General features: G+C 38.1%; 1 protein-coding gene across 2 annotated transcripts in view; it reads left to right on the forward strand.

The window, feature by feature from the left end:
* LOC145772616 (VWFA and cache domain-containing protein 1-like) overlaps positions 1-22,608 on the forward strand; it is a 35,187-nt gene extending 12,579 nt beyond the window's left edge. Inside the window, exons 9-25 of one of the 2 annotated variants that reach the window (XM_082584484.1) lie at positions 1,135-1,205; positions 4,532-4,670; positions 5,527-5,676; positions 6,357-6,474; positions 7,494-7,605; positions 7,821-7,983; positions 8,400-8,536; positions 9,093-9,274; positions 10,459-10,572; positions 11,319-11,447; positions 12,620-12,833; positions 13,094-13,261; positions 13,582-13,679; positions 15,843-15,952; positions 17,488-17,642; positions 21,045-21,132; positions 21,452-22,608. In XM_082584484.1, coding sequence (XP_082440610.1) covers positions 1,135-1,205; positions 4,532-4,670; positions 5,527-5,676; positions 6,357-6,474; positions 7,494-7,605; positions 7,821-7,983; positions 8,400-8,536; positions 9,093-9,274; positions 10,459-10,572; positions 11,319-11,447; positions 12,620-12,833; positions 13,094-13,261; positions 13,582-13,679; positions 15,843-15,952; positions 17,488-17,642; positions 21,045-21,132; positions 21,452-22,563 — 3,260 coding nt within the window. In that variant the 3' untranslated portion in view covers positions 22,564-22,608. The remainder of the gene's footprint in view (positions 1-1,134; positions 1,206-4,531; positions 4,671-5,526; positions 5,677-6,356; positions 6,475-7,493; positions 7,606-7,820; positions 7,984-8,399; positions 8,537-9,092; positions 9,275-10,458; positions 10,573-11,318; positions 11,448-12,619; positions 12,834-13,093; positions 13,262-13,581; positions 13,680-15,842; positions 15,953-17,487; positions 17,643-21,044; positions 21,133-21,451) is intronic. The other variant, XM_082584492.1, reaches the window with a different exon arrangement.
* The last annotated feature ends 869 nt before the right edge of the window (positions 22,609-23,477 follow it).

Below are 23,477 nucleotides of genomic sequence, written 5' to 3' on the forward strand. Positions count from 1 at the left end.
TGTTCTATTTTAAACAGCCAAGAGTAATTTTTAGCGCATTTGGTTTTTGTTTTTAACGCTTCCTGAGTGCTTTTTTGATTATCTGAAATGGTTATTATTTCAAACAAATAAGTACTGCAACTTATCAGAAATTATTAAACTTATGATTATGTCAGTAAGAACGGCTAGATTGAAAAGCATGCATGGCGCCATATGGGATCCATAAACCAGTGATCGACGAATGTCAATCAAGATGAAGAAATGCTTTGCAGTATTTTATCTCGTTGAAAAATCACAAGCACTTTAAGACCAAAATCTAAACAGTTGAAGTCCATCACACACCACATCTTGTGTAACGTGCACTGACAATGTCTCGATCGACTCTCGAGGCAGATCTAGACAGGAAAAACCAATGTTTGGTTCAAAAGTCCCACGTTTCCCCTACCTATAGGCTACTGTAAAAATTAATGCTGTGTTACTAAAGTCTCTTTAAATCAAATAAAGGTGCGATCTGACTTGTCATATTTGATATTTTTGTGTTTGTCATATTCAGAGATGTACGTATACGCCGCAAATTCTACGCCGCATACTTGCGGCGTAGACTTTTTGTTTACGCTAACGCTTGCGGCCACATTTTTTTTGGATAATTTGCGCTTGAGGCTACGCCGTAAAGTTTTCGCAGTTTTTTAGCGCACACCGTCAACGCATAGGCTACTTTTTAATGTATTTTTTTTCGCTACAACACGCCAATACCTTCCAGCGCTGCAGTTGAAAGAATGTTTGCAATGGGCAAAGACATATTGAAACCAAAACACAGCAAAATGTCAGATGAACACTTTCAGATGCTTGTGTTTCTTCGTGGAAATTCAAAATAAAACTTGTTTGTTTCGAGTGGTTTATACCGTGTGAATGTTTGTCACCTAGCAAACAAAATTAGTTTACGCTAGTGCGTGCGCTGACGCTGACGCCGCCAACTTTTTTTACAAGTTACGTTGACGCATACGGCATGTGGTTTTTCGAACGTTTGCGCTGACGGCGTCAATATTTTTTGTATGCGCGTACATCACTGGTCATATTTGACATCATATTTGATAGGTTATGTCACATTGATATTTGAGTCCTATTTGATATGTTCATATTTGATTTGTGAAACAGGCTTCCGAGTCTTTTTTACAGATTTTAAACTGCTAAATGACCTGGTATTGGTGAACCCTGACGTTCGCAAGGTAAGATAGGTTGTTAATATAGTGTAGTCTAATTAAAAGAAAACAATGATCAAGAATACGATAAAAACTAGCTGTTCGGATTAAAACCAAAGTCCAAATGAATTAATCAGTTCAAATAAAATCGTTAAAACTCGTTAGAATTAACAAAAGTAGTCACTCCTTTTCACTTTGGAAATTTTTTGGAATATTTAGACGGCAGTATTTGAATATCAGTTGCATTTATCGTGATCAGGAACTCTTCCGTTAAAACGAGCTTAATAATGCTGAGTGATGTGCATTTTACAATCAAGAAAGCAAAATCGATTGTTGAATTCGAAAGTTTACAACAAAGTGTTTGCAAATCTGATTTTTTTTTGCTGTTAACTTTTTATAAGTACAGCCATGAAGGGTTGGTTAGTGATCAAATTCAGCTCGACAAACTGTAAGAATTTTTAGACATATCTTTGATATTTCTGGAAATTGCAAACGGAAATCTTTCAGTTCAGTTCAGTTTATTTTTGTTTTGTTGGCGAAAAAGAAAGACACAAAAAGCAAAAATACAAAAACACAATAAACACAAATAATTCGCACAACAAGGATGACAACGAAAGACCAAAAGGTCACCAAAGTCAGCTGCCACCCAAACATTTAAACGAAAGACCCAAAATTAAGAACATTAACACATATATAATATATAGCACAATACCAGCACTTTACATAATACATTAACAATGGAATAACACAGGGCAACATAAAAAAAAACTGTGTGGAGAAATAAGCGGATGATACGTTTCAGCAGTGATGTACAAATTCTTTAATAAACGTTTGTATTTAAAGTTAAAAACATTATAAGACTTTTCTTTTATTTCCTTTGGTACTTGATTCCATAGTTTCGCTCCATTAAAACATAGCATCTTCTTACCAGAGTTTGACGTTGTAGAAGGCAAATACAACCTAAATCATTCTTTTGGTTCTGACGGGTTTTATGATGGCGAATTTCGTTTACAAAAATAAAGCAGCCAGCAAAGGCCCGGGGCAGCATTTTGTGCACATATTTGTACATAAATTTTGCAGTCACTAATTTAATAATACTGTATCGTCAATTCTGAGCACATTAAATTGGTGATAAAGAACAGTTGTATTTGTTGACCTCGGCAAAAATAGGCAGGATCGAATGAACTTGTTTTGTAACACTTGTAGTGGAGCAAGCAATGTAAAGTTTGCTTTTCCCCAATTTATAATCGAGTATTGGATCATGGATCGAAACAAAGCATAATATAAAGTTTGTAATATTGTTAAAGGGGCAATGTATCTCAGCTTAAATGCTATGCCGCAGACATTAGCAAGCTGCTTTCTAAGATTAATAATATGACTATCCCATGTCAATCGCTCATACAAAGTTTCACCTAGATAGTTTATACATTTCTTCCTTTAGATGGATCGGCCACTGATGGACAGACTAAAATTTTCTGCTGCACTTTTTTTGTTGCAGAGGATCATATAAGTAGCTTCAACATTCAACATCTACATTTATGACCTTCCAAATACTTCCTCTAATAAATACGCATACGCAGATGACCTGGCTATTCTTTATTCCCACCACAAATGGGAAACAGTGCAGAACACCTTGACTAAGGATATGGACATTCTATCTTCCTATCTGCACCAATGGCGCCTCAAGTTGAGTGAAGCGAAGACGATGACTTCTGTCTTCCACCTATGTAATAGAGACTCAAGTAGGAAAATTAACATCCAAAACAACGGCCGAACACTTCCTTTCGAAGCCACACCCACATACCTTGGAGTTCGACTTGATCGGTCCCTTACATATCGCAAACACCTAAAACACTTACGCGGAAAAGTGACAGCTCGTACTGCTCTCATGAAACGTCTTGCTGGTACAAGGTGGGGTGCTAGCCCCTCAGTGCTGAGAACAAGTGGTTTAGTCTTAGTCTACGCCCCTGCTGAATACTGTGCTGCTACTTGGTGCAGAAGTGCCCATACTGACCTTGTCGATGTGCCAATCAACAACTGGCTGCGAACTGTCACAGGTTGCCTCCGCCCAACTCCAACTGACTGTTTGCCTGTCCTTGCAAACATTGAGCCAGCTGCACTACCGCGCCAACGTGCTGTTCTTTTCCTGAGCCGTAAAGCCCTAAACCCCGGCTATCTGCTACACGCAACCACGCTGAGATATCCACCAAAGCAGCGGTTAAAATCAAGAAAGCCACTTGTACGCGCTGCACAAGACCTTCTGGCAGCCTCTGGTGGAAGCCCTAGCACACAGTGGTGCCACGCGGCGTGGTGTGAACAATGGTCAAGCAGCACTTCCCCACTTCGCCAAGTATTCAGATCCCCGTCCGAAAACCAGCTGGGACATGGCCTCTCTAGACTTGCCTCATCAAGGCGTAACCGTTTGCTCACTGGTGTTGGACGCTATGGTGCAGACATGTTGCGTTGGGGCTTGGCAGAGAGTGCTGCTTGTGAGTGTGGCAAAATGCAGACGGCAGCCAACACTATCAAGGATTGCCGGCTGTATAGACCACCCCATGGTATGGAAGGCCTAATTTCCATCGATGACGACACCAGGCAGTGGCTAACCAACGGATGCCCTGACATATAGCGACAATACGAGAGAAGAAGAAGAAGATATAAGTAGCTAGTTTTACTATAATTTAATGAAAGTTTATTGGATTTCATCCACACATCAATTTTTCCTATTTCTCCATTGACATTTTTTTGGAGAATGACAGGCATTTATCTGACATATGAAAGTTTGAGTCATCAGCAAAAAGTGTAGTTGAAAAAGAAGATGCATTTGGAAGATCATTCACATAAAGAAGAAAAAGCAAAGGACCAAGGATTGACCCCTGTAGGACACCACATTTAACAACATTGAAATTAGAATTATTACCGTTAATTTTTGTACTTTGCATTCTATTTGTTAGATAAGATGTTAAAACGTTTAAAAACTTGCCGCAAAAGCCATAATGGTGAATTTTTTTTAAAAGTATGCCATGATCAACTGTATCGAAAGCTTTACTTAAATCAACAAAAACCGAGCATGTGTATTTGTGATCATTCAAGTTAGAAAGTAAATCATCATAAATTTTTGTCAATTCTAAGCTTGTTTAATCATTTTCACGAAAACCATGTTGAGCTGGGGTTAAAATATTATATTTGTCAACGTACATCTCAGCTAAATTTCACGAAATTATTTAGTGAGGGACATTTACATTTCGAGCTCTGCATAAAAAAATAGGCTACTTGTTTTTGAGTTTGTAATTGGAACCCTGACCGCCTTCATCTTCGAAGCTGATTGATTGTAGCAAAATACTTTTTTGAAGAAAGGTGAATTTGTTCACATAACAAGCACAAAGGAGTTGCGGAATCGCATGGGAGACAACTACAAGCTGTACTTTGAAAAGGGCGTCTACTTGACTGAACCAATATGGAGTGTGCCTTATTTAGATGACTTTGGAATTGGTGAGACAGCAGTCAATTAATATCTATAGCAGGCCTATAAATTTCAATAACGTGGCTAAAAAAATCTTGAAACTCCAACTCATCTTCAAACAACTGTAACGTCACGATATGAGAAATGGCAGACCAAGGAACTTAGGTACGAGGTGGTGTACGCAGGGGGTCATTGAGCCATGGATTTAAAAGTTGCTTAGTCTATAGCACCATGGTTGTTATAATTTTGACAATACTAACCCAAGCATATTAAATGCCGTACTCTACATCGTTAAATTACTGAATTTGCTTTTAAACGGGAGACAAAGCCCAATACCCCTTCCTTCCTGCGTGCGTCACTGGATGTACCGGTAATATCAAAACCCATTCATGTGTTACTCTGAACTTACCAAAGCGTAAGCGAAGCCTATATGTGGGCATGTTTCTTTTCGCTATAATATAATATCCTTTTGTTTTAGAATGTGATAATACTTTTTTTCCTGTAGCCGTAACCTTTAGCCTATCTAGAATCAGAATTACTTAAAATTTTGTTAAGCCAATGCCGAAAAGTTGCTTTAAAATACAAGAAAGGTAGCTTAAATTGCAATAGTTGTTTTTCTGAAATTAATAAGTTTGCAATCTTTCTTATGGTAAAACTTAAGGTTAAAGTAAAAACTACCTGTGCAGTGTGCAGCAGCAAAACGGCACAACTTTTAGCCAACCTGACCTGTTTCAACCTTCTTTGATAAAGTCACTCGTGCTGACTGACGTAATGTTGAAAATAAAGCGAATTATTATCATTCTCTCTATCTTGTGGTAGACTTATAGTTTGCATTCACCAGAGGAACGCGTGTTGTGTTAAAAAAAAAAAACTATTTGTGGTCAGGTCAAGTTACCACAGCAAGTCTTCCTGTTTACATAAATGGGAGTCTGATCGGAGTTGTTGCGATAGAAGTAGCGTTGGAGGATTTGTTTGCTAAATCAACCTATTTTTCTCCAAACGAATTTACATATTCCTTTATCACTGATAACACCGGTGAGTCAGCGCAAAATAATCTTTAGTGCTTTCACATTGTTAGTTTTATCGCGTTGGTTATACAAGGGGGTAGGCTACATGGAACGAATTTAACGTGCATTCAAAGTGTAGTTTACTTTATTGTTATAGCTTTGTTTTGATTGGTAAATACTTATTTTACATTTTTCTCTCAAGCGTACTTTTTACTTTTCAATTTTTCACGTGACTGTAGATTTTAAAATCATCATGTTGCTTACCATGATGCCTGCGAGGCAGATTTTGTTTCTTTCCTAATCAATAAGCATGTTTGTAACATTAGATTGTGGGCCTCGGTAGAAGCAAAGGATATACAATAAATTACTATACGATATTTTATTTTTGATGCACTCTTTACAAAACAATAAGTTGAATTGAAAATTGCTAGTAGAAGGCTGCTCATAGCTTACTGTCGCTCGAAGCTGCAGGTCTTTGTCTGGCTATCGTCATGAGCTAACATCAGAATAAAACAAACATGCAGGTCTGAGCTGTATGCATTGTGCAACCTTCCACTCGCAATTTTTAAATTTTTAGCCACTTATCTTTTTAAATAGGCTACTTGTTTTATTATCGTTTTTTCAAGTCGAATGTATGTAACTTTAAAAAAGTCGAATGTATGTAACTTTAAAAAAGTCGACTGCAGGAACGTTTTGGGCATTTTCCAGGATTACTTCTCAATCATCCACTCCTTCCACACCATGACGACAGAGATTCTCTTTATGTTTATGCAAGTGCTTTTGAAAGAGACAAGGGTTTCGGTGGCGTATTTCATGATATGCAAGCGTAAGGAAAGTTACCAACGATATGAGTTTGACAGTTGAAAAACGATTTGGAAAACACATGTTTTCAACTGGGTCAGAATATTCGAGTATTCATATGGTCACAAAAACAGTAAAAACATGTTTTTTTTCTTTGTATTTTTTGCAAATATGAAAACTTCTTCTGTCATTTTACCCTTTTGTAGAAAGGTGTGGCCTGATCAGGCATGATTTATCAGAAGCCCCAATTTGCTTCATGTACTAAAAATTGTCTCCAATGGCATACTGTACAGTGTACACAGGGGCGTTGACAAAGGGGTCTAGGTGGTACTTTTGGACCCGGGCCCGGAATATTTAGGGGGCTCGGATTTAAAAGATTCTCCGCGACTTCCAACATTATCAAGATCTTAATACAATCAGATCTAAAGGAATTGCCATCAGAGGTTAAAATAGCCACTTCAGCCGTCAGATGGTAAAGTACTGGGCCCCCATCCGGGTATAGTGATTTCCCTAACGACGAATTTTTTTTTTCAAAATCACAAAATATTTTTCTTTACCCACTCTTTCATTCTGAATATATATATATTTTTTGGTGGTAATCTCTTCTAGCTACTTGCGTCTACTTTACAAAGAATTAATTTCAGCCGAAAACTCCAACAACTTTAAACATAGGCCTACTGACGAAGATCGTGATTGAGAGCAGGGATTTTGCGGTTTACGGAGAAATCCCTAATGCGTAATTGCGCAGTTGGGGAAATTCGTGGATACAACAAATCTTTGAGAATGATATTCCTCTAAATTTTCTACTTTGAACGGCATGTGTCATCCTCATTTCACTGCACATCAACTAAAGTTTGTACACAACCTTTATATTCATAACATTGTCGATGAAGGGGGCCCGAAAATAAATTGGTACCGGGCCTGAGAAATCCTGTCAACGACCCTGAGTGTACAAGCTGAGTTAGGCTACGTACAACTTAAAATGCTTTGCCGTAAATGCGTTGGAAGCCTCAGTGTAGGCGATGTGTTTTTTTGTTATTACAGAGGGCTTGATGGGAATGCAAGTTTTTATTCAACTAAAATTACAACGCACGGAGATAGCAAGGCTTATCTCGTCGAACTGAAGCGAGTCTTTGCCAGATACTTCTGGAACAAGGTATACCGTAACTTTCAAAGACAAAACTAATAAAATCTAATAGATTTGATTTTATTTTTTTTTACATTTGAATGAAGATTGGATGTTGCAACCAGAACTGGAGCTTTGAAACTGCTAGTGTAAACTTCGTGGCAGTATGAGACCGAATGTTACAAATTTTTCCCCTTTTTTTGTTTTGAACAATGTCGGACTTTTCATCGTACAAAATGTTTCAGATTAATTCTACAACATTCGCAATCTGTGTCGTAACAGTTGGAGATTCTATTGAAGTTCTTCCATCTCAAGAAGAGATTCAAGGTGGCACTCTGTTTTATCATCGATTCGACCTCGTTCCACCTGAAAAACCATGCGAACATCTGTCCATTCTTTCGTCAATGGGTAAGTTACCCAGCCTGTAAAGTATGTACGTATACTCTATAGACCTACGAGGTCATGACAACAAAATATTCAAGACTACAAACTCGTGCAAAATAGTTTGATGCGTTTTCAGCTTTAGGCCTACTGCTTGTTTTCGTGAGCAACCAAACATCACGATTGTAGCCTAATTGGGTAGCCTATAACGTTTAAATATCACATCAAATTTTAAGGTATTGTTAATTAATCCAGGTGAAACTTTTTTCGAAAAATATGGGTAAACGCATATGTACCTTTTTAAAAAAAAACTGCCCAATGCAGACTTACATCACTTTCTGCTTAGCCTACAACTTTCTACTACTCGATATAATAGCTCTGTTATTGGCTGTGGCACCATCTTAACACTTTTTAACGTTGTATATTCTTCACCATTTTAACAGACAACTCTGCGCTTGTGTTAGCCCCACGGGCTTTCAGTGATCCTAATTATGTTATGAACCATGTGATGACAAAGACCGAGGTGGAAGAAATCAATGAATATATTGAAGGAAAAGGAAAAAACACGTTACATATCAAAGTAAGTTTTTCTTTACTAAGCATTAAACAGTAAAACTGCAACAGATAGACCTTTTGGTGCAATATGCGTTTAATCATCATTTACAGTAAGCCACAACTGTTTTAAACCCTATGCTTTTATATAATTCACTTTTCTAAGCAAACTAATCTTGCAGGTAGGTTGATTTTTGCACAATTTATTTGAGTGTAAAACAATGACCGCTTTTGTTATGTCTAGACTTATACCTGGTGAGTAAAAATTTTGAATACTGTAGAGTGTGGAGTGTAGACTGTAGAGCACTGGAGAGCTATAAGAAAGTCAATCTTTGTGGCATACAGTAAATAGAGGGAACAAGTATATCTAAAATGGGATTTTTAGTTCAGGTTTTGTTATGCTATTAACTGTGTTGTGCCACAAAGATCTTGGTAAAAACAATCAAAAACAATAATACTAGTAACTATTTATTGAGTTTCATTTTTGGATGGTTGCTTCACTAAAGTTGAGAAGTTGTTACGACGTTTTCGCAAAAAAAACAAAAAAGCGTTAGCTGGCATTATGGCAAATGAATATCAAATAGGGAGGAATCAAAGACCAAATAGCTGTTGTTCATCATGCACAAGACTTTTGGTTACAACCAGATGAAAATAGTGATATTCAGAAAGACATTGCTTGGAGATATGTTGCTACTCGTGATGGAGTCTTTCACGTATTTCCAGGGCGCTTGTATCCGATAAACTTTGATGCCACAAAAAGACCATGGTGAGTAGCCTAATTCTCGCTTTTTTTGAGAATTATTACTTGGATACTATTAAAATTAGCCTAATTGCAAAAGTAGGTTTAATTTCCTTCCTTAGTGAAGAGGAAATTTTGCTACACCGCAACACTCTTCTTTTCAAAAACGCTTTTGCTTATTAGACCTAGACCGCACAAACACAAGATGAAATAGCCAATTACACTGTAGCAGAGTTGGACCAATTACAATTGCAATTGTGCAGTCTTGCAACTCTACATACAATTGAAATAATAATTTTGATGCATAAGCGTGAACTATTCTGTAGAGCAGGGTTACTCAACTAATCTTAACAAAGGTCCGGTTTGACAAGTTGAATATTTTTTGCGGTCCGGAGAATAAGGTGTTTCACACGCAACCACGAAAGTTAAACCATCTGTACTAAACCACTGATTTAGGTAAAATGTAACTCAAATTGGATTTCTGAGAAAGTGTTGGGTAGTCTGGGAGTCGAAGCCCCCCAGCAACTAGAATAGTCACAGTAAAAATTGCTTCCTCCCAGTAGAAATCGATTCGCATCGCGGTCCGACGGTTGAGTAGCCCTGCTGTAGAGAAAAAACAAATTAGATTTAGCCTAGATCGGTTTTAAAACATTGTGTAAATAAAAGAGTGTCCGCCTCTGAAGCCCATTTTGTTAACTCGTCAAGTATGCAAAAACCACCAGGACAAATAATTATTTCTAAGAAGCCTTCTTAGTCCGAAGGTAGACTTTCATAATGATCAATCACTGTTGTAGTGCTCATTTTTCTGTGCTTGTGTGAGAATTGTAATATGAAATAAGTGAAACTAAGCTATCTTTTGGCTTCCTGCTTAGCTTTTCATACAGATGGAAAATCAGTGAAGCACTTTTTCAATTTAAATTTTAGTGAAGCAGTGGTTTGGTTTGTTCTCTTCTTTTCTGTGTTAAGTAAGATTTCTTTTGATTGCAGAAAGGGTCCCACTAAATATTTACCTACTTTAACGTTTTTGTTAAAGAGAAGTCATAGCTATATTTAGTCATGAGTAAAACTGCTGCAAAAGCGCGTTGCTACAATCAGAGGGGTTGTAAAACAAAAGCAACTCAACCAGCAAAGCTGTCTGTGTGCAGACGCTGAATCAATGTAAAATTTGACTAACTTGCCTACTGAGAAGAAATTGCTATTTTTATGGTTAGGTATGAACAGGCATTAGCTCATCGAGACAGAACGATCAGCGTCACTTATCCACATCTGGATGCAGGCACTGGACTTGCTGTGGTCACTTTAAGCAAAGCATTGTTTTATGGAAAGTAAGTTGCAGTCTTCAATTGCAACTACCCTACTGTTGCTTTTTCGATATTATTTTCACTTTATTTGCAGATGCTATAAATTAAAATAAAACTTTTTCCTTTAAAGCAGTGATTTTCAATATTTTACTTTCTTTTATCTACTTGCTTTTAAAGATGCAATAAGATTATTCCTACTAATTTGCTTAATTTTTGATCAAAACACTTAGGCTACTTATGATACAGCAGTCTATAGGCTACGGCTATGTTTTTACTGCTTCAGTAAATCTACTCAATGGGATAATAAAATATAATCCATATCGCAGAATATATCATCAACAGAAAACCCTAGGACTAGAGCGTGACCTCCGTGATCTAGATTGCGTATAACCTAGGCCTACCTTGCAGAAAAGCCAGTTATATTTAATGTGCACAGTAAACGGTAATAATCTCTTCAATTTTGTCAACTGTTTCTCAGCATTTAAACGCCCACAAGTAGGCTACAACTTTTATAAAAACTGTAACAGTGTCTTAAAATTGTAGCCTACTGTAGTCATTGATTTTTAAAGTAAAATCTTGATTACGGTATTCGGTTCTTCTTTTTGAGAAAGGCTTACGAATTTGAAGCAAGCTTTAATACGGTTGGCGTGCAAGGTTGCGGAAATTTAGGACGCTTAGTGCAGGCAAACTTTGGTAACAGACTGTTGAAGCATTACTCATTTGCGTCAGTTAAAATTTTAGCATGTAGGCTAAGCTAGAACTATGTTCAGCTCATCGGGTGAGCATGACCACAACACAAATGAAGTGTTCGGAGTAATGGCTGCGGATATTCTAGCCTCCCATTTTAATGCTTTGTTCTTCAATATGTATCCCCTTTGTAAAGATGCAACACAGTTCAGGTAAGTTTTTAATATATTTATCCTAAATTTTATTCATCAACTACTGACGATGATGCAGAGTCACTGATTATAGACTCTTTAATTTTTATCTGTGAAAAACATTATCATTTTTATTATGCCTGGATACAAGCGGAAATATAATTAAATAGCTACCAATTAAATGTGTTGGAACAATCCAAGCCCAACGCTTGTGATAACCAGGCCGAGCATAAATTACACCGGAACCAATGAGATCCCTGGGCACCAAACCAAGACACTGCGTCACTTTTGTCGGCCGCGTAGCCGAGTGGTGAGGACGTCTGCGCGACGTTCGAAAGGACGTGCGTTCGACACCGCTCCAGACCACGTGTCTCGGCAAAGGCACTTAATGGCAAGCCAAAATAAAGGGAGCAGCTGACTCGAAGACAATATGTCACTTCGCTACTTCCTGTCGTCTGTTTATCGCATCTGTGATCGCAGTGTACTGTATGTTATCGCAATGGGCGCAAATAAAAACACGATTATTATTATTATTATACACTTCTGAGCAAAACGTTCTAGGCTATATCCTAACAATACTGGGTATGGTTTTGCTAAGTTTCCGGAACAATTACTGTCCAGAACTACCCTACACCTATGAATCTCCCTGTCAACTGTACTGGAGATAACTGCCAGATGCCAATAACATTCAAAGCAAATATGTAGGATCAAGTAAAGTGGCTTAAATTTCTGGAAGGTAACCTCTTGAATTTGACTTTACTTGATGAAAGCTAAATTTGGAAATTACTAATGATTGCTGTTCCTCCATAGTGGCTTTTGGATGTTTACTACAAAGGCTTAGAATATAATATGGGCACTGCACAAACACCATTAGGCCCTTCAGTGAAACACACCACTTCTCTACAGTGAAATAGTTTGAATTCACGTTTTGATTGGATAACATCAGGAAAAATAAAAATATAGGCCATCAGGCAAAATAGTTAAAACATCGTAATTCAATTTATTTTCTATTGCAAATTGATCAAGGAAATTAGTAGACAAGAAAACATATCCAACCTTAACCGATTGGTAGGCTAAGTTAACAATTGTGTTAATTATTGCGAACTGTTTTCTTCTACTCCACTGACCAATAATAATCTTTAATAGTTTAATTTAATGTTTCAATTTTTATTTACGCTATTTTTTGTACACAGGTGTTTGCTGATTGATGTTGCTGGCACGGTACTTGTTACTAACGAAATAGGCACAGACTACACTCTTATAAAGGAATTATATGCAAGGCATGACGGGGAAACCCATCTGACAAAACTGGAACCGGAAATGTCGAGTGTGCTTATTGGCGACAACGTTTTGCATAAAATCAATTGCTCCAAGAATGAAGCAGGATTGTTTCAACGAATGTACAGGGTAGCTTTTTTAGGGCTTTTCAATCCTTTCTTTAAAATAGTGACATTAAATATTTTAGAATTTTCTTTAAAATTTCTTTCCTTAAAACTTCAGGACCTGATGAAACGTTAGCTGAGTGATAGTTCTTCGAAAATTATTACATCACTAAAAAATAGGGTAGGCTAATTCTTTTGCGTTTAGATCAAAGTACCGATAAGGTAAAATCATGCGTCATTGTTTTATTCTGGGATTCCTTTTTCTAAATTTGTTTTGAAATTTAGATTTCGTTGGACCAAGAAGGGTATCGCGGGGTTTTCAAGACAAGCTTTTTCAACGCTTTTGTCTTTCAACTTAGTCCTGTCGCCAATACCAACGTATTTATCTTGGTGAAGTTTTTGACGGAGAGTACTTGCGGAATGGACCTTTTCACATGTCCTTGTTCAAGCAGCGTAGGTGTCTAAGCAGTTTATAACTCTCTTTACTTTCGTTACTTTTGTAAGTAGGCTATGCTTGAAATTAAAGTAGGAATATAAAGCCAGCCAGGTCACAGTCTACAAACCCTACATTGTTTTTCTTTTAATATAAAAGTATGTGCTGACGGAAAGGCATCATGAAAATAGCAAATGCAGTAACCTACATTTAAAAAAAAAAGCCCGATTATTAGCCTACAGGATGAGTATAGGCTAGGTATAACCTATTACCTCATGCAGCCTTACCTGGGTTTTTCGCTTACAAAGATGTTCTAAGGTTTCATGTCATAATATTTTAGGGTTGCATCACAAATGGAACAGAAGAAGGCAATTGTGAATGTCCTTGTGCAACCGGTAACCCTCATTACTTCTCATGCGCAAACAAATACACCGAAGAGTGAGTGATGTCTCGGTAGTGGCTTCTTTTAATAGGCTACGCTGTGTGTCGTAGGCCTACTCGTAAGTTGAACCTTGAAGTGGTTTGAACCTTTATCCTCGGACTGAGAAAGCATATACCTTCCTTAAATAAAAAAAATCATGCAATTTTTCTCCAACTTTAGAATTTTCTCCCAAGCCTCTTTTTAAATTTTTGCTTTGTAACTATGGTGGTTCTGCCAAGTATTTTTTAAATTTTCAAAAATCATGCACCGACATCTTTTTTGCTTTATTTACCAGGTGGCACTGAGTTTCAATATCACAAGGGTTGAAAAACGAATTCAATTTAAACCAGAAAATTTTAGTCAGACTGTTAGCCACCTGCTAAGGGGGAGCTTATAAGAGGAAGCAATCGCCACCTTCTACCCAAAAATTTTATCTCTCTCCCCGACAAAAAACATAATAGCCTACTCCCAACACTTAAAAAGTCAACCACGATAGCTCAGTTGGCTGGCGCGTGACTTCATCAACGCAGAAGCGTCAAGATCAATCGGCGTTGATTCGACTCTCGGGGTGTGCGCTTGAGCAAAACATTTCAGGACTGCTCTCCATTCAGCGGCATCTAATGGATGGAGTATAATTTACCGGCAACAACACTTCAACAATCGGAAAACTTCATTCTGTCAATCTCGGTAACCGGCTCTGTGTCAAAAACCTCTGTCTACATTCTACAAGTATGCGAAACTATGGGAAGGGCGTGTGATTTGATATGGAAGGTCAGTTAATACACCTCCCCCTCCCCTTCCAGGTAAAATTAAAACTTTTTGGAAAAAAAACTATTGCCAGCTAGCGATAATTCAGGGTAAAAAAAGCAGTGAAAACATAATTTAATGAATTTTCCCGAAAGACAGTGACTTTCCTGAAAGACTATGCTATTAGCCTACACTCTATAGTGCAGTTTTGAACATTCTTTCTGATTCACTTCACATAATCTATCAGCACCAAGTTAGTATTGATTCTAAGGCGATAACCAGTCGGCCACTGAGCTGGTTAGTTGTGTTGGTAATGATTCGATCAGTAACCTATTGTAGCCTAATTAGCCTGCCAACGAATCCAATTCGCCTTAACAAATATCAAATGCTTGCTAATTGACAGCAACGCAATGTGAAATTAAAGTTGGAAACTTTCTAAAGTCTGGGCTTTGCACATAGGCGTAGCCAGGGGGGAGGGGGGCGAAAGGGGCCATGTCTCCCCAAATTTTCCAAGTTTAGATTCTGAAGTTGAGCCCTTTGTTGAAAATGTAATAAAATTTGTAGAAATTTATATCGTTTTCCAAGACATCTGGCTATTAACACCCCCAAGAACTTGTTTTAGACACACATAAAGACACCAATAAACTTTGCAAATCGTAAATCGTGCAAAATTTACGCGATTTACGTTTCTTTGAGCTAATTTGTGGAAGCAATTTCAGAATGGCTTACTCTGTTGGGTTTTTGTGTAGTTGTTGAGTTTTTATGTAGCTGCGTTTTTGGTGTTCTCTAATTTTAGCCGCAGTTTTTGCGCGTTTGTGTGTAAGAGCTACCTTTAATAAGTTAATAGCTGTCTATCTGCTAATAAATTTCATACAAATATTACCCTAAAAGTGTTTCCAGAAAGCGCTATAATCAATTAATTGAGTGTAATTTTTCAAAAATTTTCCGGGGGAGCATGCCCCCGGACCCCCCTAGAATACGCGTGCCTTCGGCACGCTCTAACCCCCCGCCAGTTTTATTGCTTCCCTTGCTCAACCCACCAGGATACGCCACTGCACATCAAATGGAGATGGCTTAAATCAAACACTTTATTGTTCTCTTTAATTCATCAAATATTTGGCCCCCTCCAAATTTTTTTTCTGGCTACGCCACTGGCTTTGCAGGACTCTGGCTTTTGCGAATCTAGGTGGGCAAATAGGGCGATCGCCCACCTAAAACACAAAAAGTGACTTTATTCACGTTATAGGCTACACGTTGTTTTTGCAAGGACGGATTAATGTACTGTGGACCTACACATTATCGTATTTCGTTAAAATCGCCCCCCCCCCCCCCCCTAAGGCTAGGCTACTTGCTGGATCCGCCCCTGCTTGGGCTTTGGTCTTAAAATTTATGCAGTTGTAACAAATAGCAACCCTAGTTTCTTTATATTGCAGCGCCGCGTCGCCATGCACACCAGGACATTCGCAAGCAAATGATTACAGCGTAAAAACAATTGACAAAACTGCATATCCTCAATGCTACCAGACGGCTTTTACACGTGAAGGTTGTGGATCTTAATTTAATTTAACTCGGACAAGAAAATTATCGTGATTAAAAATACCCTGAGAATAGGCCTGAGTAGGCTATGTAACTTTTGGTATTAGCCTACATTACGATATCAAACCAGCCTACGTTTTAACGAAATAAATAAAACAAAAAAATCAAGTGGACACTTCTTCATCCGAAAGGCAATTTTATTAGCCTACTTGCTTCATAGTCTTAATGTCAATAGAATAGCCTAACTAATCATCTTTCACGTGCAGTGAGTTCCTTTTCATATTTTATAAGTTGGGTTTAGAAAGTAAGAAATATTTATTAATCATGCTTTATGTCGCGCCAATATTTATGCCGTTGCTGTCGGCCGATAGCTCAGTTGGTTAGCGCGTGACTTCTGAAACGAAGAAGCTTCAAGATCAAGCATCGCTGGTTCGGCTCTCGGGGTGTGCGCTTGAGGAACACATTTCAAGACTGTTCTCTTTTGAGCAGCACCAAAGTAGATGGAATAATTCCCCACCAACAATCGGAAACTTCACTCTGCCAATCTTCATAACAAGGCCTACGTCAGACTCATAGGCGTAGCCAGGGGGGGGGGCGAAAGGGGCCATGGCCCCCCCCAAATTTTCGAAGTTTGGATTCCGAAGTTGAGCCCTTTGTTGAAAATATAATCAAATTTGTAGAAATTTATAACGTTTTCCAAGACATCTGGCTATTAACACCCCAAGGACTTGTTTTAGACACACAGAAAGACACCAATAAATTTTGCAAATCGTAAATCGCGCAAAATTTACTGGATTTACGTTTCTTTTAACTAATTTGTGGAAGCAATTTCAGAATGGCTTACTCTGTTAGGTTTTTCTGTAGCTGAGTTTTTGGTGTTCTCTAATTTTAGCCGCAGATGTTGCCCGTTTGTGTGTAAGAGCTACCTTTAATAAGTTAATAGCTGTTTATCTGCTAATAAATTTCATACAAATATTACCCTAAAAGTGTTTCCAGAAAGCGCTATAATCCAATATTCAAGTGTAATTTTGCAAAAATTTTCCGGGGGGGGCATGCCCCCGGACCCCCCTAGAAAACGCGTGCCTTCGGCACGCTTTAACCCCCACCAGTTTCATTGCTTCCCCTTGCTCAAGCCACCAGGATACGCTACTGCACATCAGGTGCACATACGTGCATACGCCACTGCACATAAATCAAACACTTTGTCGTTCTCTTCAATTCATCAAATATTTGGCCCCCCCCAAATTTTTTTCCTGGCTACGCCACTGCGTCAGTGGTTCAAAGCCTCTGCCTGGAATAACTTATCACTCAGGGATTTTGTCAGCTCGAGGATAAAGATTCAAAACCAACTTTTTTCAAGCGTCGAAGAGGCGCTCTTAACACTCGGCCACGCAGCCAGAAAGACAGCTTATAGGTTTAAGCTAAAAAGTTAAACTGCCTATTTTACTCAAAGGATTAACTAAAGCGTAAACTAACTTATATGATCAGTCAATTTCTTTATTTTCTTGTATATTTTAATTTTGCTACAATTCAAACTTGCAGATGAACCTGCGAGCGATAACTTAGCGGTCATTATCCCAGGAACTATTACAGGAGTATTGTTACTTTTTGCATTTGCATTGCTGATTTATGCGTTTCCCTCGCTAACTGCAGCATTGCAGGACGACGAAATTGGAAATACTTACAAGAGAAAACAAGTAAACAGTAGCCTACTGAAAAAAATGTGATGGGCTAACAAAAAACATTAGTTTGAGAATCACAGCAATTCACTAATAATTCAAAGTGTGGGCCTAGGCTAAATCCAGGGCCGTGTGAGGACCATCTCCCCCTCCCGAAATTCCCTATTTGCCCCTTAGGCTATAGGGGAAGGTCTATAGTTAGTTGAGCCAGAAATCAATGTTTCTGCAATGAAAATTTAACGACAAACTTTACCAAAAATCCGAATCCATCATGATAAATTTCAGTCTTTTGCGGTTCTTGTGAGCATGTTCGTGTTTGCGACTGACCCCAATTTATATCATTTATCGGCATTTTGAAATTGAAATTCAGCCGGCTCAAATGATACCCTAAATTTTACGGTTGAGCCACCAATTGTTCATGGTTGATCCACTATGATGTCACTTCCAAAAGATAACCCAAAAGAGAGCTCAATCTGCATCAAACACAATAAACTCTTTTTTTGAACATCTTGCAAATAAACAATCAAAAAATGTTTAAACTGTGTATTGTGTCTAGTGTCTTAAAATAAAATAACAGTGAAAACTGAACGAACAGAAATTTATATTACTGAAAACACTGAGAATCATTGAATAGGAAATTTTGACGAAGGTGCTTTTACCTTTCTGAAACGATTTCGCAAGGTTTGTGAAGAAAACGAACATTAGCAACCAGTGGCGTTGCTATCGAAAAATATAAGGGGAGGGAGTGCTAAAAAAATTACCCTCAAACTGGCGCATTACAGAAAGAATTACTCTTATGGAAGTTTAAGGGGGCAGTGCACCGCCCCCGGTTACGCCACCAGTTCTATGCATTAATTACATTACGGCAGTGGCGTATATTCAGGGTGTTCAAGGTGTGCACTGCACACCCCAAGAAATCCAGAAAAAAAGAAAATTTCCATCGGTTGTCGATGTTCTTTAGTTTCATGATATTCTAACATCTTGCTGCATGCTGATTGCTTTCTTTTCAATTGCAAAACTCGTCCCCTTCTAATTTTAATACTCCAACGTTTGAGGTCATTGCCTTTAATTTTTTTCGGTCATTACCTTTAAGCTGGGTGTGCACTGACAGCTTGGCGAGTGCTATTTAAAATAAACAATTAAGAAAAATTACGTCACAAGGCAGCGAAAACAGCAATGGTTTTAGGTCAGCCAGGCTGTGCACTCGCTGATCTGCACACCTTGGCGCGTCATTGGGGGAATCCCAAGCAATAGCAAGTTTTAGCTTGTTGGATTAGAGTTTGAGGTGATCAGCGTTGGAAACAACTTTTGCTAGAACTGAAGCAAAAGCAAGCTTTCCACGACGATGTAATTCAAAAATTTATTGCACAAACAAGAAGAATCGAATTATGCTATAGATGAATTTTCTTTCTGTAGTCGAGGTGTTAAACATTTTCGTTTTTACTAAGTAGTACGGCGGATAAAAGTACAGCCGACCAACATAGCAATCGACTTTCTTTTCTTGTTTATTATCGAGTTGCTTTGCTATTGTTTTTTGTTTTAACTTTCACCTGTTTGTTTTTAATTCGCTTGTACATTTCTCAAGGTGTTGCGACCGTGCCTAATCCTTGCATGAAGTAAATCATTTCCATCTCGAGCACGCTTTAACTTTCGCGTTTTTTCAGACTCCTGCTGTGTTATATTGTTCGTTTTGATGGTCGGAAATAAAAAGTGAACTGAAGTATGTGACTTTAGAAATGCAACTTAATGTTTGATATTATTAAGTCTTTCATTCAATGCGCTGTCAAATAAATATCTATTTTGTATTCTTCTCCATTCCGACAACATTATTTTTGTCAGTTCTGTTCATGTTCAGAATTTGTGCTGAAAATGCTCTCTGAACGCACCAAATTCAATGTTAATTTAAAAATTTTCTGGGGGAGGCCCCCCAGACCCCCCGCTGTTGCTTTGCCGTCACTGAAAACCTGTCTAAGTGGTCACGGTACGCCACTGCATTACGGTAAAACAAAATTACGGCAGTACGTAAGGACCATCGGTTCATAAACTACATTCCTTATGACAAAGACATGGCTCAACCGTGAACATCGCAAGTGGCTCAACTGTTAACATCGCCGCCATTTTCAAAATTCATGAAAAATTGCCAATAACCAACTGGCTAATCAAGCAACGAGAACTACTAAAACAAAGAGTAGGCTAAGTTACCTTTACCTATCCCAGAATTTCGATTAAGACAACGATGTAACATCTTAGGAAAAAATAACACATTTCTTATTTCTTTTAAAACTACTTTTACCTACCATTTTACATTTAACTGCTTCACAATTTTTCTGCTTGTAGAAAATCCCTAAAACTACATGTGCTGATGGACTTCACGTTTTTCCATATTTTCGTTATTAAACGGTTGACTAATCATGCACGACGTTGCGATAAAACCGGATGGATCAACCGTTACCCGGCTCAACTAACCAAACCTTCCCCTAAGCCTATTTTATAATTTTAGGGATGGCTCTTATTATTAACAATAGGCTAGAACGAGAAAGTGTTAGGTTATCGTGTTGCGAATCTGAAAAAAAAGTTGGGAAAGCACCAGAGCTTTAACAAAGCAAAATTTATAAGATAAGGGATAATAGCCTACAAAACTTAATGTCCAAAAAAAATGAAGTCGGATATGGGTTGTAGGGGGACTGGTCTCCCGGAAAATTTTGACAAATCTAATCTAATCTTAAACCTAATCTTGTTTGCACGCCCAACATCGCTGGTGAGGTGAAAAAAATGTGGTTGAGTGAGCAAGAAAATTTTGTCAAATTGAACAAAAAAATGACTTATTAAATGTTGGCCCGTATGTAAAATTACAAGCCAAAAAACGAACTGAATACGATAAACAAACACGAACTAAATATTCGTGGTATAACAGAGAAGAAGTAGCCTAAATACGGCCTTGTATGATTTTAAGCTATTGAATATCGAACATCTGTAGCAGCTTTTTTCTTATTTAAACAGCTAAAATATTAAACAGACAAAAATGAGTAGGCCTTTAAACAGACTAACAAGTCCTAAGCTACATCAGTTACGAACAGGTTAGTAGAAATAGAATCAAACTGCTCGACTGCAATTTTGTGGCTTTTTAATGAATCAATTAGGCTACAATACTCTGGTTCGAAAGTGACAAAATTCTTCGAACTCCTTCTTTGCGAATTATTTCAGAACACGCCAAATTTCTATCTCTGATTCACAGGCCACGGCCAATCGGCCATGGATCAGATCATTAGCTTAGCTATAGCAGATCTACCCCATGATTTTTTATAGCAGTATCCAAATATAACTTACGATGAACCTACTATTTAACCTGTAGCTTCGGCAGTGTCATTGTTGATCATTTATAGAAAGCAAACAGTGCACCTACAATTAGTATTATTTCAGCGGCCTCTGGTTACATCCCAAGACACCCCGAGCACGGATTCATTTGACCTGCACATCAAAGACGCTGAAAGGTTAAGGGGAAAAGCGGGTCAGTGACACTATTCTACTTTAGTACAAAACCCTAACGTTTGTAGGTGGTAAAATAGCCTCTTTTTTTTACAGCTTTACAGCCTACAAATAGCCTACAGTTAGCCTAACTAGAGGTTAGACCAGGCCATAAGCTAGTCACGTTTTAAAAGCCTGGACCACAGCAGATTTTACAGACTGTTGCAAGCAGTCTTAATGAAATTTTTTCTTCGTATTCATTTTCTTATTTCTTGTTTTGTGTAATTTTATTGAGCCTGCTTACAGTGATTTTAACAACAGACCAATCCATGAAAAATTACTTTCTGCAATTTCAAATCTAGATTCACGCGAAGAAATTCATCTTTCGCCCATAAAGAGCGATCCTGATGCTTCCGAATCATCATTGACAACCGGCACTCATAAATCAAACCCAGACAAAAGCAGTTTGTACCTTCCAGGAAATGCAATGAGCTTTCTCTCCAATCGCAGCATTATGAACCTAGCGGACGAGGCTAATGTTGCTGGTGGTCCAAGTGCTAAAGAACAGCAAAAACAACCGACACCCGGTAGCTCAGACGAAGAGATGCCATACGTCCACGGCTCTACTAACAATTCAGGAGCGCCAAACTTCAGTGATGGCAGCTCGTTGTCTGGTTTGAATATCAAAAGTAATACTAACATGTCTACTGAAAGCAGTTATTCTTCTCTTTCCGATTTTCCCCCTCCAGTGGTGCCACGAGCCAATAGCGTACAGCCTGAAATGATAATTAAAGAACTCAAAACGCGAAACATGAGTTTACCGGGCCGCTTTTCTCGTATCCCTTTCCGCGCAGCAGACTTGACTGGTCAAAATGCAAGCACACCGCAAGGACCTACAAACAAACCTAAAAATTTGGAAGTAAAACGCACATCAGTTGAAGGGTCAGGTAGTTTAAAAAGAGTGACAAAAACACTTTCGCCTAACAGACTAAATAATTTTCAACCTTCTTCTCAAAAGAGTGAAAAAAAGAAGCTTATTCTGCGTCAACCACAGTCAACACCCACCCGCCAAGTTATGGATAAATTGGGTGCAAAGGCAAACGATTTTTTACATCAGAGTGGTTCTGGCTATGAAGATCTGTACGACATTGTTCCAGATTGGCCAATACCTGAGAGAACTGTTCGAACCACTCTTGGTCCGAAAAAGCAAATGCTTAAAACGAACATTAATCCAGCTATCAATCGACATCACTTACGATCAAGTCAAGATAACCCCCTACCCAACAGCAGAAGGAAAACCCACAGTCCTGCCACTTCTTACACGCATGGGGTAAATAGTGGAAAAAGGGAAAAACAGACTAGCTTGCAAGCAGAAGTGTCACAGTATAGTGCAAAGCAAAGTTTACCGTTTAATAAACCATCGGTCTCCTCTGATGAGAAAAGCAAGTTGGTCAACAACAAGAAAAAAGCCTAATCTAGTTTTCAAAATGGAGTGTTGTGTTTGTCGCCAAATAAAACATTGCAAGTATGGCAACCCTGATGGCTAAACAAGATGGTAACGACTAGAACATCACATAACTCAGGCGAAAGAGAAAATTGAAAAAAGAAAACTAATCGGGAAAAATGATGGTTTCACAGACATCTTATTATAACTAGACTGCGCTTCTCGTATTTCGATTGAAGAAATTGAAAAAAGGCGGCGGCCATTGTTAGTGTCTCAAACTCGCGTGAAAGCTGCGCTGTTAACGATAACATTTCTGAGCTGGTTGCGCTTCTGCAGAAAACTAACTTGTTAACTATAATTTAGAACTTTGGTGTAATAGAGGTTTTAGTCATCTATGAAATGAATAAAAGCATGTATTAAATTGCACAGTAGCTTGCATTGATTTTAAAGTTGTATAAGCATAACGTTTATTAAAACCAAGTCTCATTTTTCAAAAAAAGTTTTGAAGTTACATCGTTTTAATTTTATAAGCATAAAATTTACAAGCATACCAATCGTAATTTTTTATGAAAATATTATCATGTCTAAGCATCCCAGTTTTCAAATCACATTATTTCAAGTGAACAAGGATTCCGTGACCGGTTTCGCTCTTCTTAGAGCACATCAGACAGACTCAGGTTTCGAACCTAGACCTCCTGGTGTCTACAGCCAGACAAGTCTGATATTTTAACTACTCGGCCCACCAATGTTCCATGTTTCAATGGTGGCAGATTAGGATTATGTCTGCTTGAACCCCTCTACTCGACAGAGCTTATGCGATCTCATAGTAGCCTATAGTATATACCCAATTAAAATTCACAATATGTCACTCTACAAATAATTTTATTTATTTGGAGTTATGTTTATGCGTCTTGCATAGCCTACAAGTCGCAATGCACATAGGC

Source organism: Aplidium turbinatum, chromosome 1 (genome assembly GCF_918807975.1).
Source record: "Aplidium turbinatum chromosome 1, kaAplTurb1.1, whole genome shotgun sequence".
Lineage (NCBI taxonomy): Eukaryota > Metazoa > Chordata > Ascidiacea > Aplousobranchia > Polyclinidae > Aplidium > Aplidium turbinatum.